The sequence below is a fragment of the Mesocricetus auratus genome, unplaced genomic scaffold, assembly GCF_017639785.1.
Source record: "Mesocricetus auratus isolate SY011 unplaced genomic scaffold, BCM_Maur_2.0 Super-Scaffold_100013, whole genome shotgun sequence".
NCBI classification, from domain to species: Eukaryota; Metazoa; Chordata; class Mammalia; order Rodentia; family Cricetidae; genus Mesocricetus; species Mesocricetus auratus.
Window position 1 is genome coordinate 70,431,776 of NW_024429196.1, and position 14,129 is coordinate 70,445,904.

General features: G+C 39.5%; 1 protein-coding gene across 1 annotated transcript in view; it reads right to left on the minus strand.

Moving 5' to 3' along the window:
- LOC106020806 (centromere protein P) overlaps nt 1-14,129 on the minus strand; it is a 193,318-nt gene that overhangs the window by 162,696 nt on the left and 16,493 nt on the right. Inside the window, 1 exon segment of the mRNA XM_040755956.1 lies at nt 12,138-12,226. Coding sequence (XP_040611890.1) covers nt 12,138-12,226 — 89 coding nt within the window.

Here is a 14,129-nt window from a genome sequence, read left to right on the forward strand (position 1 = left end):
CTAGGAACTAGACAAGGTGGCATTATCTGTAAAGAGAAACTGCTTTTCTGCATGTGTGCTAAATTAGCTGGTAACGGAATGCTAGTCATACAAACAGCAAAAGCTAGCTAATAATGCCAATACTTCTGGCATCTAACCAATAAAATCTGGCTTTATGATAAAAAAGGAGCACTGGGAAAAGCCTAAGTACTCTTGGTCCAGCAGGCTGCCATTAGTAATCAGAAAACACTGGACGGGATAAGCATCATTGAATGAGGAGACAGGACAGACTGAGGTGCCACGTGTTTAGACTATCAAGGACCAGACCCCAGATGATTCTAGGTATACTATAGACAAAGATAAGTACCATTTGGCTTTGGTGAAGCAACACTATATAGAGAGGATAAATGTTGCCAGTCTACCTAACCAACAATGGATTCTCAACCCTGAGTAGTGCTATTTATGAACTCTCTGTGTTAGTAAGTTTTTTTCCCCCTTAGACTCCCTGTTAGTAAATCAGTATTCATTGTATCTCTCATGCCACCTCAAGGTGTTCCTTACTGTCTCTTGTCCTGCACAGCTAGGATGTTGGCACCAGGCTTTGTGAAGCAAGAAACTACTCATTATTGTATTCTTAGACTAACAATGCACAGTGCATAGTATCCTTATAATATTCATATTTTAGGTTCAGATATACCAAACTTTTTTCTTTGCTATTTTATAAGTAGTGTCAAATGAACAGAGTTGAGTAACCACTACCACAATCAATTTATAAACCAGTTTCATTAATATGGAACAGTGAGAAGAAATACAAGAGACTTCATGTCAAATCCTTAATATAAATAAATATTTTTAAAGTATTTGGGAGAGGAGTAGAAAATATCCTAAAAGCTCAAGCTGTCAACTAAGAATTCTATATCCACAAGAAAACTTTCAAAACTACAGATGAAGACTTTAAAGGCAATAATTTTTAAAAAGAAGCTAAAACAATCCATTACAAGCAAATTATTATTATTATTATTATTGCTTTTTGAGACAGGGCTTTGTGTGTGTGTGTGTGTGTGTGTGTGTGTGTGTAAAACAGCCATGGCTATCCTAGAACTGTCTTAGTAGACCAGGCTGGGCTCAAACTCACAAGAGATACACTTGCCTCTGCCTCCCAAGTGCTGGGATTAAAGGCATGAACCATCATGCTCGGCTTGCACATTTTTACTAGGAAAAAAAAAGGTAAGATTAAACCAAAGGCTGATATTATTAGGAGCCTATTCTCAATGTGGAAGAAGGAACATGTAAATGTCAAACAGGAACATGTATAAAAGCAGTATAAAGATGAAGTGAATATAACTAGAAGAACTAGTTTGAATTTACAACTCTATATATACATTTATTCATATATGTATATAAAAATCATATGATTTGGGGTGTGTGTATGTGTGTGTCTGAGTATAAGCACAAATTTTCTAGTTATGTTTCCTGAAAAGGCCAAGAAACAAAACACTCCAATAGCAATGAACCCATCATGTGTCAGATCTTGGTCTCTAAATCTAGCCCCCACTAAAAGTCCTCAGAGAAACAACTTAATCCACGGATAGAGCAGAAGGGGATTTATATATTACAATTCCTGAAAACCTTTTAATATCAAATTACAAAAAAACTGTTTGAAAATATGACAAAGTATTACATGACTGTAGGAGCCAGTTCAAACGAATTTCCAGTGGTCAATTTTCAGATATTTTGATCACCAACATATGTAAAAAGATTAAGAAATTATTTAACAGGTTTGGAGAGATTGTTCAGTAGTTAAGAACATTTGCTGCTCTTTCAGAAGACCCAAGTTTAGTTCCTAGCATCAACATCTGGTGGTTCACAACTATCTAGAGGTCCAGTTTCAGGGTATCCGATGGCTTCTTCTGTCCTCTGTGGATACCTGCACACAACAAACACACACACACACACACACACGCGCACACACACACACACACATACACACCCTCACACTTAAATTTTCAAAATAATCATCAAATACTTCATAATTCCACTTCTATGAGGTACTTGATGTAGTTTAAAAAAATCAAACAATTACTGGATGAAAGCTCTATGATAGTTGGAGTATTCACCAATCTGCTTACAGGGGTAGGCCAGTTGGGGCATCCTTTCCACTATTGCTAGGAGTCTTACCAGGTGAAAGGAGGGCAGGAGGAGGGGCTGGAGGGAGAACTGTGATTGGAATGTAAAATGAAATTTAAAAGAATAAATTATAAAAAAAGATCAAACAAACAATGTAGAATGACAGTAGTCACTGCATAGTGGAAACACAGAAGGGAAGTTATAGGGTTGTTCAATTGTTAATTAAAAATTACTTTGTCTGCTGGGCGATGGTGACACATGCCTTGAATCCCAGCACTTAGGAAGCAGAGACAGGTAGAACTCTGTGAGTCTGAGGTCAGCTTGATCTACAGAGCTAGTTCCAGGACGGCCAGACCTACACAAAGAAACTCTATCTCAAAAAATCAAAACCAAAAAAAAAAAAAAAAAAAAAGAAAGAAACAAAAAGGAAGAAAAATTTCTGAGTAAATAAATTACTCTCCAAAGAATACACATAAAAAAAAAGAAGCAGTTTCTTCAGTATGGCCTATAAATAAAGAGACAAGATTTATCTATTTTATATTAACCAAGTAAGCAAATACCAAACCCTTTAGCTTGTGATGAGTGAGCAAAAATGAATCTAATTATGTTTGTAGTTAATTCACTTAAATAGTATCATTCGCTCTCATACAGTATTGGCATTGCAAAATAGTATGATCATCTTGGAAAAAGTTTGCAATTTATTATAAACTTAAGCATACCAAGAATATCCTTATATAATTTATAATTCCAGTTGTGCTTACTTGCTCTAGGAAAAAGAAAATTTACAATCACTGGAAGTCTTGGGATGTATCCTCCATGAATGAGGAGCATGAAGGATACATTCCAAGGCTTCCAGTGAATGCCTAAAACCAAAATAATCTCAAATTTTACATATACAATGCTTTCTATACACATATAATAACCATAATAAAGCTAAATTTATTGATTAAGTACACTAAGAGACTAATAATAGAATAATTATACTGCAGTGACATATATTTTGTGTTAGTGTCTGGCTTCAGGTCTGTATGTGCACCATGTGTGTGACTGGTACCTTCAGAGATCAGAAGAGGGCATATGATACCAGGGAACTAGAATTACAGATAGTTATGAGCCACCATAGGAGCTCTCGAAAACAAACCTGGGTCGTTTGCAAGAATAACAATCACTCTAACTGCTGAACCATTCCTCCAGCCCCTACAATACATTTTACCACATGATACATACATAATTCTAATATGGTATATTCACTAAACTCTGAAAACAGCATAGATGTGATTTGATGGGTAAATGGGTTATTTCTGGCTTTGCCAGGAGTTAAGCGTGGCAGAGTAATAGTACAAAGAATTTATGTGTATATGTGTTGTGAGAACAATTCTTTTCTTCTTTTTTTAAAATAGAATCTCATTACATAGCCTAGGTGTCTAAGTTAGGTTTTTATTGCTGTGAAGAGACACCATGACCAACGCAACACTTACGAAGGAAAATATTTAATTAAGGTGTCTTACTTACATTTCAGTTTATTATCATTATGACAGGGAGCACAGTCATGTGTAGGCAGACACGTTCCTGGAGCTGAGAGTGCTGTATTTTGCAGGCAACAGGAAGTCGACTTGACAGTCACACTGAGGGAAGCTTTATTGAAAGAGACCTCAAAGTCCACCCCCATAGTGGCACACTTCCTCCAACAAGGCCACACCTCCTAGTTCTCTTGGGGGGGAGCATTTTCTTTTAAATCACTACACTAGGCAAACCCTGAACCTGTGATCCTCTTATTTTAGCTTCCCAGTGCCAGGGCTACAGACATGGACCACCATGCCTAAAAGTTTGGTTAGGATGGTTAATACACATAGTTATAAAGGTGGTCAACTCAGGGAGATGCAAATCAAAACAACTTCTGAGATACCATCTTACACCTGTCAGAATGACTAAGATCAAAAACACCAGTGACAGCTTATGCTGGAGAGGACGTGGGGAAAGGGGAACACTCCTCCAATGCTGGTGGAAGTACAAACTTGTACAGCTTCTGTGAAAATCAGTGTTGTCAATTTCTCAGAAAATTAGGAATCAACCTACAATACCACTTTTGGGGATATACCCAAAGGAATCACACTCAGACCACAAGGACATTTGCTTAACTATGTTCATAGAAACATTATTCATAATAGCCAGAACTTGGAAACAACCTAGATGTCCTTCAATCACAAAGGAGTATTAATCAGCAGTTAAAAAATGACATCATGAAATTTTCAGGCAAATGGGTAGAATTAGAAGAAACCATCCTGAGTGAGGTAAGCCAGAAAGAAAAATATGGTATGTACTCATTCATAAGTGGATATTAGACATAGAGCAAAGGATAACCAGCCTACAATCCACAACCCCAGAGAAGCTAGAAAACAAGGAAGATCCTAAGAGAGACACACATGGACCCCCTGAGAAGGGGAAAGGGACACGATCTCCTGAGTACACTGGGAGCATGGGGGGGGGATAGAAAGAGGAGGGGAGAATGACATGTGGGATCAAGAAGGTCGAATTGGGGGAAGAACAGAGAAGGAGAGCAAGGAAAGAAATACCTTAATAGAGGGAGCCATTATGGACTTAACAAGAAATCTGGCACTAAGGAAATCTCCAGAGATCTATAAGGATGAACCCAACTAAGAATCTAAGCAATAATGGAGAGGTGACCTTAGATGCCCTTCCCCTAGAATGAGATTGATGACTACCTTAAATGCCATCATAGAACCTTCATCCAGTATGATGGAAGCAAAAGCAGAGATTCACAGCTAAGCACTAAGCTGAACTCTTGGAATCCAGTTGTAGAGAGGGAGGAGTGATGAGCAAAGGGGTCAAGCCCATGAAGGGGAAAAGCTGACCTGAGCAAGTGGGAGCTCACAGACCCCAGTCTGACAACTGGAGAACCAACGTAAGACCAAACTAGGCCTCCTGAACGTGGGCGTCAGTATGGAGCCTATGGAAATAGATCCAGTATTTATCCCTAGTGCACAAATGGGTTTTGGGAGCCCATTCCCTATGGAGGGATATTCTCTCAGCCTAGATACATGGGGGAAGGCCTACGTCCTGCCCCAAATGATGTGATAAGAATTTGATGATTTCTCATGGGAGGCCTCACCCTCCCTGAGTGGATGAGGGTGGGTGGTATGGGGGATTAGTGGGGTAAATGAGAGGTCAGGAGAGAGAGGGAAGTGGGATTGGTATGTAAAATAAGATAGTTTTTAATTAAATAAACTATCCAATAAAAATTAATTGGAAAAAAGAAAATGTGGTACATTTACGTAATGAAGTACTACTCAGTTGTAAGAAACAATGGCATCTTAAAATTGCAGACAAATGGACAGAACTAGGAAAAAACAAATCTTGAGTGAGGTAACCCAGACCCAGAAAGACAAATGTAGTATGTATTCACTCTGAAAGGTGTAAACTAAACTCAAAGGTTTCACTTCTAATAATTTAGAAATAAAGGGACCAGACCCTCAGTCAGCCCCATTTTAGCAGCCATGACAGGCTACAGAAAAGACATGTAGGCCTCTGACACAAGGGAACTCCAGATCCCCTGGTCTTCAGGAGCCTAGGGTCAAAACTGAACCCCCAGCCTCCCAGCCCCCCAGACACTTGGTTCCTGGGAACTGTTTCACACACACACACACACACACACACACACACACACACACACACACACACACAACAAAACAAACAAAACCTCCAGAGGAGACGAAAACCTCCCCTGTAGTCTCCAGGATACAGTTCTGAAAACCATTGGTATCCATGAAAAACAGGCCACCTGCAAGTAACAAGACAAAGTCATAGAAACCACAGAATGCTTCCTCTCAGCACTGACCAATGAGAATAATAGGTACACAGGTATTTCATGAAAAATATGACTTTGAGAAATACTAATTGTTCCCAAATGCCAACCAATCAGAAACCAACCCATACCTACTGATATAATCCTGTGACTTTTGCCTTAAAACCTAGCAGTAGACAGGGAACTTCTCCCTCTGGAGGCTGCTGCATGGGTCCCTGTGTCATGGTTGAATGAACAATTGAAACACTGGTTTTGCAGTTTGGTGGGTCTGTCTTCCCGGCGATCTCTGGGGCTCTTTGCAACTTAGATACAACAACTCATAAGTGGATACCAGACATAAAGCAAAAAGATACCCCTACCATCCACAACCCCAGAGAAGCTAGAACCCTCTTCCAGAAACAGATGGAACCAGATGCAGAAATCTACAACTAACCACTGGGCCAAGCTCCTGGAGTACAATTAAAATGAGGCAGGAGTGGTCATATGAACAAAGGAGTCATGACCATGAAATCCACAGAATCAGCTGACCCAAGCTAGTGAGAGATCACTGACTCCAGTCTGAAAAATGGGGAACCTGCATAAGAATGAACTAGACTCCCTTAATATAGGTGATAGTGGTATGACTGGGACAATATATGAGGTCACTGGCAGTGGGTCCAAGATCCAACACTAATGCACAGACTAACTAAGTGGAACCCATTCTATATGGAGAGACACCTTGCTCAGCCTAGACACAGGGGTGTGGTGGGTGGGGAGGTGCCTTGGTCCTGCCTTAACAAGATGATGGGACAGACTTAGTAGACTTCCTAGAGGAGGCCGTATCCTCTCCAAGGAACAGATGGGAGGTAGGGTGAGGGTGAGGGGTAGGAGAGGACTGGTGGGGGAACTGGGATTGGAATGTAAAAAATAAATTAATAGATTAAAAAAATAAGATTAAAAAAGATGGTCAACTCAATTATCATACACAAAGAATGTCTATTTTACATTTATTCAAGTAATAAATAAGCACTATGCATCTGGTCATCAAAAGTCTAAAAGATATCTCAAGGAAAATGTATTAGATATTTTGAAAAATGCTATATCTTGTCTATAAAATATTCATGTGATAGAACAACAAGAATGAATAACAAGCCAGGCATGGTGGCGCACGCCTTTGATCCCAGCACTTGGGAGGCAGAGGCAGGCAGATCTCTGTGAGTTCAAGGTCAGCCTGGTCTACAGAGCAAGTTCCAGGAGAGCTAGACCTACAAAGAGCAACCCTGTCTAGAGAAAACCAAAACCCAAACCAAACAAACAAACAAAAAGAATAAATAGCAAACTATTTTATCAATTTACTAAAAATATAAACAAGCAGGGAGGTGGTGGTGCAGGCCTTTAATCACAGCACTTGTGAGGCAGAGGCAGAGGCAGAGGCAGGAGGATCTCTGTGAGTTTGAACCAACCTGGTCTACAGAGTGAGTTCCAGGATGGCCAAGGCTACACAGAGAAACCCTGTCTTGAAAAACTCACATACTCACTCTCACACAGAGAGAGAGAGAGAGAGCAAACAGTCTGTACTCCACATTGTATGTATGCTGGATAGTTTTCAGTCAGCTTGACATGGGCTAAGGTCATCTGAGAATAGGGAATCCTAATTTTAAAATTGGCTCCATAAAACCACACTTTAGCAGCCTGTAGGGCATTTTCTTAATTAGTGATTGATGGGGAAGGACTGAGCCCACTGTCAGTGGTGCCATCCCTGGGCAGGTGGTCCTGGCTTCTATAAGAAAGAAGGCTGAGCGAGATATGAGGAACAAGATAGTAAGCAGCACTCTTCCATGGCCTCTGCATCAGTTCCTGCCTCCAGGCTCCTGTCTTGCTTAAGTTCCTGTTAGCTCCCGTTCTGACTCCTTTCAATGATGAACAATAATGTGGATATGCAAACAAAATAAACCCTTTCATCATCCCCTCCCCCGACTTATTTCTTAGTCATGGTGTTTCATCATAGTAATAGAAACCCTAACTAAGACAATACATGTTGTATAGGGGAGGGGGAAATAATGCTCTTCTCACAAGCTTCAGATTATTAAGTAAAATCCCATGCCAGGTGTGTGATGTTTTCCTTTAAGTTATTGGTTAAAGCAGGAGCCAGAAATGTCGAAAACAATGTAAGCTATTGTCACTGCCCTTGGTTACCCAGCAAAATTTGATAAGACCCTTTTGCTGAAGACAGCCCACACTTTGGTCATAGGACATAAAGAATACAAGCTGGTATTGACTTGAAAACTTCATACCTGAATGACAGTTTTTGTGGAGCTGCAAGGTGCTAAGCAAACTACTACTAAGGGAGAAAAGCAGTTAATGGCTGTGGTGATTTGAATAAGTGTGGCTCATGTGCTTAAATGCTTGGCTCATAAAGAGTGGCTCTATTAGGAAGTGTGGCATTTTGGAGGAAGTGTGTAACTATGGAGACCGACTCTGCGGTCTTACATGTTCAAGCTATGCTCAGTGTGGCAAGCAGTCTTCTGCTGCCTGCAGATCAAGATGTAGGACTCTCACCTCCTTCTCCAGAACCATGTCTACCTGCATATTGCTATGCTTCTCACCACAAAGGTAATGGATTAAACTGAAATTGTAATCCAGCCCCAACTAAATGTTTTCTTTTTATAAAAGTTGCTGTGGTCATGGTGTCTTTTCACAGCAATAGAAATTCAAACTAAGACAGAAGTTGGTACCAGGGAGTAGGGTATTGCTGTGGTAGGTCAGAGCATGCTTTTGTTTGGAGGAATATAGACTTTGGGACTGTGGATTAGAAAAGCAGCTGAATGTTTAAGTGGAGCTTAATGGGGCATCCTAATAGGAACACTGAAGACAGTGGTGCTGAGGGTGCTTTGAACTATGCATTCTGGATCAAGAGGTTTCAGAGGAGCAGAATGTTAATATGTGAAAAAAGTGGCTGACTGCTCTTTGCCTTTGTTTGAAGAGTTTGCCTGAGGCTAAAGTGAAGAGATTTGGATTAATTCTGTTGGCAGAAGAAATGTTAAAAGAGGTTAGTTTAGATTCTGTCATGTGGTTACTAGTGTTCACTCTTCTTTTGTCATTTGTTTGTTTTGTTGTTTGAGACAGGGCTTTTCTATAGCATTGGAGCCTGTAATGGAACTCACTCTGTAGACCAGGCTGGCCTCAAACTCACAGAGATCTACCTGCCTCTGCCTCCTGAGTGCTGGGATTAAAAGTGTGTGCTACCTGCGCCTAACTAGCGTTCACTCTTAGGAAGATTTATAATGAAAGGGAGCAAGCTGAGCAAGTAAAAATAAAAAACAAAATGTACAGATTGAGGGAAAAGGGGCATCAGGAAATGGAATGGAGCACAGTCCTGTGTTACAGGAAATAAACAGATTAAGAAATGAAATAAAGGAGCCGGGCGCTGGTGGCGCACGCCTTTAATCCCAGCACTCGGGAGGCAGAGGCAGGTGGATCTCTGTGAGTTCGAGGCCAGCCTGGTCTACAAGAGCTAGTTCCAGGACAGCCTCCAAAACAATACAGAGAAACCCTGTCTCGAAAATCAAAAAAAAAAAAAAAAAAAAAAAAAAAAAGGAAATGAAATAAAGGGAGTGATGACCTCAGGGCAAGACCCCACCCAGCTAAACTTCCAACTTGTGAAAAGGAACTAAAGAACACATTAGGTCCAGGAATAATGGTGTATGCCTTTAATTCCAGTACCCAGAAGGCAGAGGTTAGCAGAGCTCTGTATTTGAGGCCAGCGCGGTCTGCAGACCAAGTTTCAGGACAGCCAAGCTTAGGCAGTGAAGGACAGAAAACTGGTGAAGATATAATTTAAAGAAAGGGCCATGTTCAGCCCCAGCAAGCAGCAAAATGTGGCAGTTTCAATCTCGTGGTTCTAGCTTTAGAATCAAGGATAGGAGAAAGGGTTTATGGAATCTCCCTCCGTGACTAAGGAAAGCTGCTGAGGCCAGGCTTGTGTCTGCCATGTCCCAGAGAGGGCGTAGCCTTAAGCTGTGAAGGTGAAGCCTAGGCTGCCTTAACCACCCCAGATGTTGGAGATGACAAGGCCATGGGATAGCTGCCAAGGAATGCAGCTAATGGAGTGGAACAAGACCAAGGGACAGAACTGTGCTGCAGTCAACAAAGCTGGAAGGAGTTGGAGATCTGGAGAATGTTGGACAGAAGACACGGAGAGTTTCAGGATTCTGGTTTTGCTTTAGTCCACTTTTCCCTCATATATGGGGTACAGCATCATATAACATGATTCATTCAAAAACAAAAGGAAAAGTTATTCATCAAAAATTTTAAAATGTGGGGCTGGAGAGATGGCTCAGCGGTTAAGAGCACTGACTGTTCTTCCAGAGGTCCTGAGTTCAATTCCCAGCAACCACATGGTGGCTCACAACCACCTTGAATGAGATCTGGAGCCCTCTGCCAGCATGCAGGCAGAAGACTGTATACACAAGAAACAAATAAAATATTTAAAAAATTTTTAATGTTTTGAAAACATGCTGAGAAAACAAAAAGACAAAGTACAAAATGGGAGACGTGTCTGGGAAAATACAATTACAAAGAAGTGTCTGTTTTCAGAACATATAAAAAAATTTTCAAAGGAATGGTGAGAAAAAAAAACAACTAAATCAGATAATTAAAAAAAACAGGGAATGAAGCTTCAAAGAAGATAAATGGACAGCAACATGTAAAGACACACTGTCAACAATCAGGGAAATGAAACAAACACACTTCTAACACAGCTTATGTAGAGGGAGTTCGCACAGAGCTTTGTAGCTTTGATTCTGGGGTGTTAGCACCTGGGCTTTTATTTGCTTTGGGGACTGATACCTTTTGTGTCCTCTATACTCTGTTTGAAGTATATAAATCTTTTTAAATTATTGTTATTTTTTAAATTTCATTTTATATTCTAACCAAAGATCTCCCTCCCATCCCCTTTCACCTCCCCCCCAGTCTACCCTCCTCCCATTGACTCTTCTCAACCTGTAAGGGCTCCCATGGGAGTCCACAAAGTCTGGCACATTAAGTTGGGCCAGGACCAAGCCTCTCTGCCTTGCATTAAGGCAGAGCATGGCAATCCACCATAGGGAATGGGCTCCAACAAGCTAGCTCATGCACCAGAGATCCCTGGTCCTACTGCTAGGAGCCCCTCAGCTTCACAACTGTCTCCCTCATACAGAGGGCCTAGTTCTTGCCCATGGAGGATCCACAGCTGTCAATCCAGAGTTGATGAGTTTCCACGAACTTGCTTCAGCTGTCTCTGTAGATTTCTCCATCATGATCTTGACCTCCCTTGCTCACATATTCCCTCTTCCCTCTCTTTGACTGGATTCATGGAACTCAGCCTGGTGCTTGGTGTGCATCCCTGCATCTGGTTCCATCAATTACTGGATGAAGGCTCTATGATGACAGTTGTAGTATTCACCAATCTGATTACAGAGGAAGGCAAGTTCCAGCACCCTCTCTACTATTGCTAGGAGTCTTAGCTGAGGTCATCCTTCTGGATTCTTGGTAATTTCCCTAGCACCAGGACACTTGTTTAACAATATTCATAGCAGCATTATTTGTAATAGCCAGAACTTGGAAACAACCTAGATGCCCCTCAACTGAAGAGTGGGTAAAGAAAATTTGGTACATTTACACAATGGAGTATTACTCAACTGTAAAAAACAAAAACAATGACATTATGAAATTTGCAGGAAAATCAATGGAATTAAATAAAAATACCCTGAGTGATTGCTCCTGGTCTCTGAGGGTACCTGAACGCATGTGCACACACATCCACATAATAAAATTAATTAAAATATATCTTAAAATAGTAATAATCCCAAATCAGCCAGGGGTTGGTGGCACACACCTTTAATCCCAGCACACGGGAGGCAGAGGCAGGAGGATCTCTGTGAGTTCGAGGCCAGCCTGGTCTACAGAGCAAGTTCCAGGACAGCCTCCAAAACAAATCCTGTCTCGAAAAACCAAAAAAAAAAAGGTCAACAGCATACATATATAGTGAACTTTTCTGGCCTCCACAGACACTGCACATACATGGTATACAAACATACATTCAGGCAAAGCACCCATACACATAAAATTTTTAAAAAGAAAAATATGTAAATATATATTAAAAACAGAAAACAAAAAATTATAAAGAAAAATTTAAAACCTGTGGAGCAAAATTCAACCATAGAGCAATTAAATTTGTAACACAGCTTACCTAGATGCGAATTCACTTAGTTCTGAATATTCTGTGGGTTCCATTATTATGTTGAGGTCAGTTATAACAGAAGAAAATTTCTCTTTAGTCTAAAATAAAGATGAAAAGTTTATGTAGAAGAGCAGACTATCTTTTAAACTAGACAAAAATACTTTAAATATGCAAGTAGAAAATTGACAAAAATGGTAAGATACTGGCTATTTGTTGAGTAAATTAAATTATATACTCAGTACTTACTAAAGCGTAAAATGATTTCCAAATTAATTATATAAATTGAATATTGAAATCATAAAAATTAGGAGGAATGAATAAAAAACAACTTTCTAAGCAAACAATAGGAAAAAACTAGCAAATGTGATTATATAAAAACTCAAAATATCTAAATAAAAATCATTTTATGAAAATTGCTATGAACTGAAGAAAATGTTTAACATAAGTATGATGAAAAGAAGAGAAAAACTAAAAAGAAAATAGTCATAAACTAAAAGACATAAAACAAATTACTACAGTTAGAAAGTTAAGATTTCACTAGTAGTAGATAAATGTAAATTAAAAATAAGTGACATTTTAACTGAACAAAAATTTATAAATGTTACTGCCAGGAACCTGCGGCCTAGTATGTGCTAGGCCCTAGTCTAGGGCAGGGGTTGCCACAGGTAAAAACACGTAAACCTGGCACCAGGAATAGAAATTGGACTTTCTGGAAATCATTCTAACAATGAATTGCCTAAATATTCATTTACTTCATTCTTACACTTTAGATTCTTATAAGACTCTACACTAAAGTAAAATAAATTAAGAGAAAGTCTTATTACTAAAGATATTGGTGATATTTTATTACCAAAAGCCAGAACCAATTTCACCACTAATGAAAACAATTTCAGACATCCTTTTTTGTTTATTTGTTTGTTTGAGACAGGGTCTCTTAACATAGTCCTGGCTGTCCTGGGACTCACTATATAGACCAGGCTGGCCTTGAACTCACAAAAAGTCAAATGCCCCTGGTTCTGAGAGCTGGAATTAGAGGTGTGCATTAGCACTTAGTGATGCTCCAGAGACATTCTTACAACTCAAATTTTAAAAAGACAACGTAATCTTAAAATGGACAAAGGAGGGCTGGAGGGATGGCTCAGTGGTTAAGAGCATTGATGACTGCCCTTCCAGAGGTTCTGAGTTCAATTCCCAGCAACAACATGGTGGCTAACAACCACCTGTAATGAGATCTGGTGCCCTTTTCTGGCATGTGGGCATACATGCACTTAGGTCACTGCATACATAATAAAATAAATTTTAAAAAAATGGACAAAGTATTTGAATAGGTATTTCTCCAAAGACAATATACAAAGAGGCAGTATATTGATGAATAACACACTGGTATTATTGTTCTTTACATACACATACATACACACATATGTACAATATGGATTTTGGTAAATTTTAGCTGAGTTGTCAACTTTGAAAAAAGGTATCTCAGTTTGCCATGTTGAGTTGATACTGTACAGAAATTAATAGCCATATTGGTCTGGAAATGTTAAATTTAATTTTCCCATTTGTATAGGGTTAATGCATTGTACTAAATATATAAGTTCTTACCTATGTGAGTTTGAGCATAGAAACTGAAAAAGTATTACCAAAGGGGAAAAAAACAAATAGGCAGTAATCACAGAGGAAGGGATGGACATACCAGTCATTATCTAGCAGTGCCATGTAATCTAGTAATTGCATTTCTAGTAATACAGCCAATCAAATCCATATATCCACTTAAAACCTTTGCATGAGCGTCTATGACAGCATTAGTCATAACAACCAAAAGTGAAAACAACTTCATCAGGTGCTGAAAAGGACAAAATGTAGTATATCCACACAAGGTACATTATTTAACTCCAAAATGTACCAACACATGCTATAACAAGGAAGAGTCTTGAAAACATGATAAATAAAGGAAACCAGGCACAAGCTTCTATTTCTATGAAATATTCAAAGTGGGAAAAT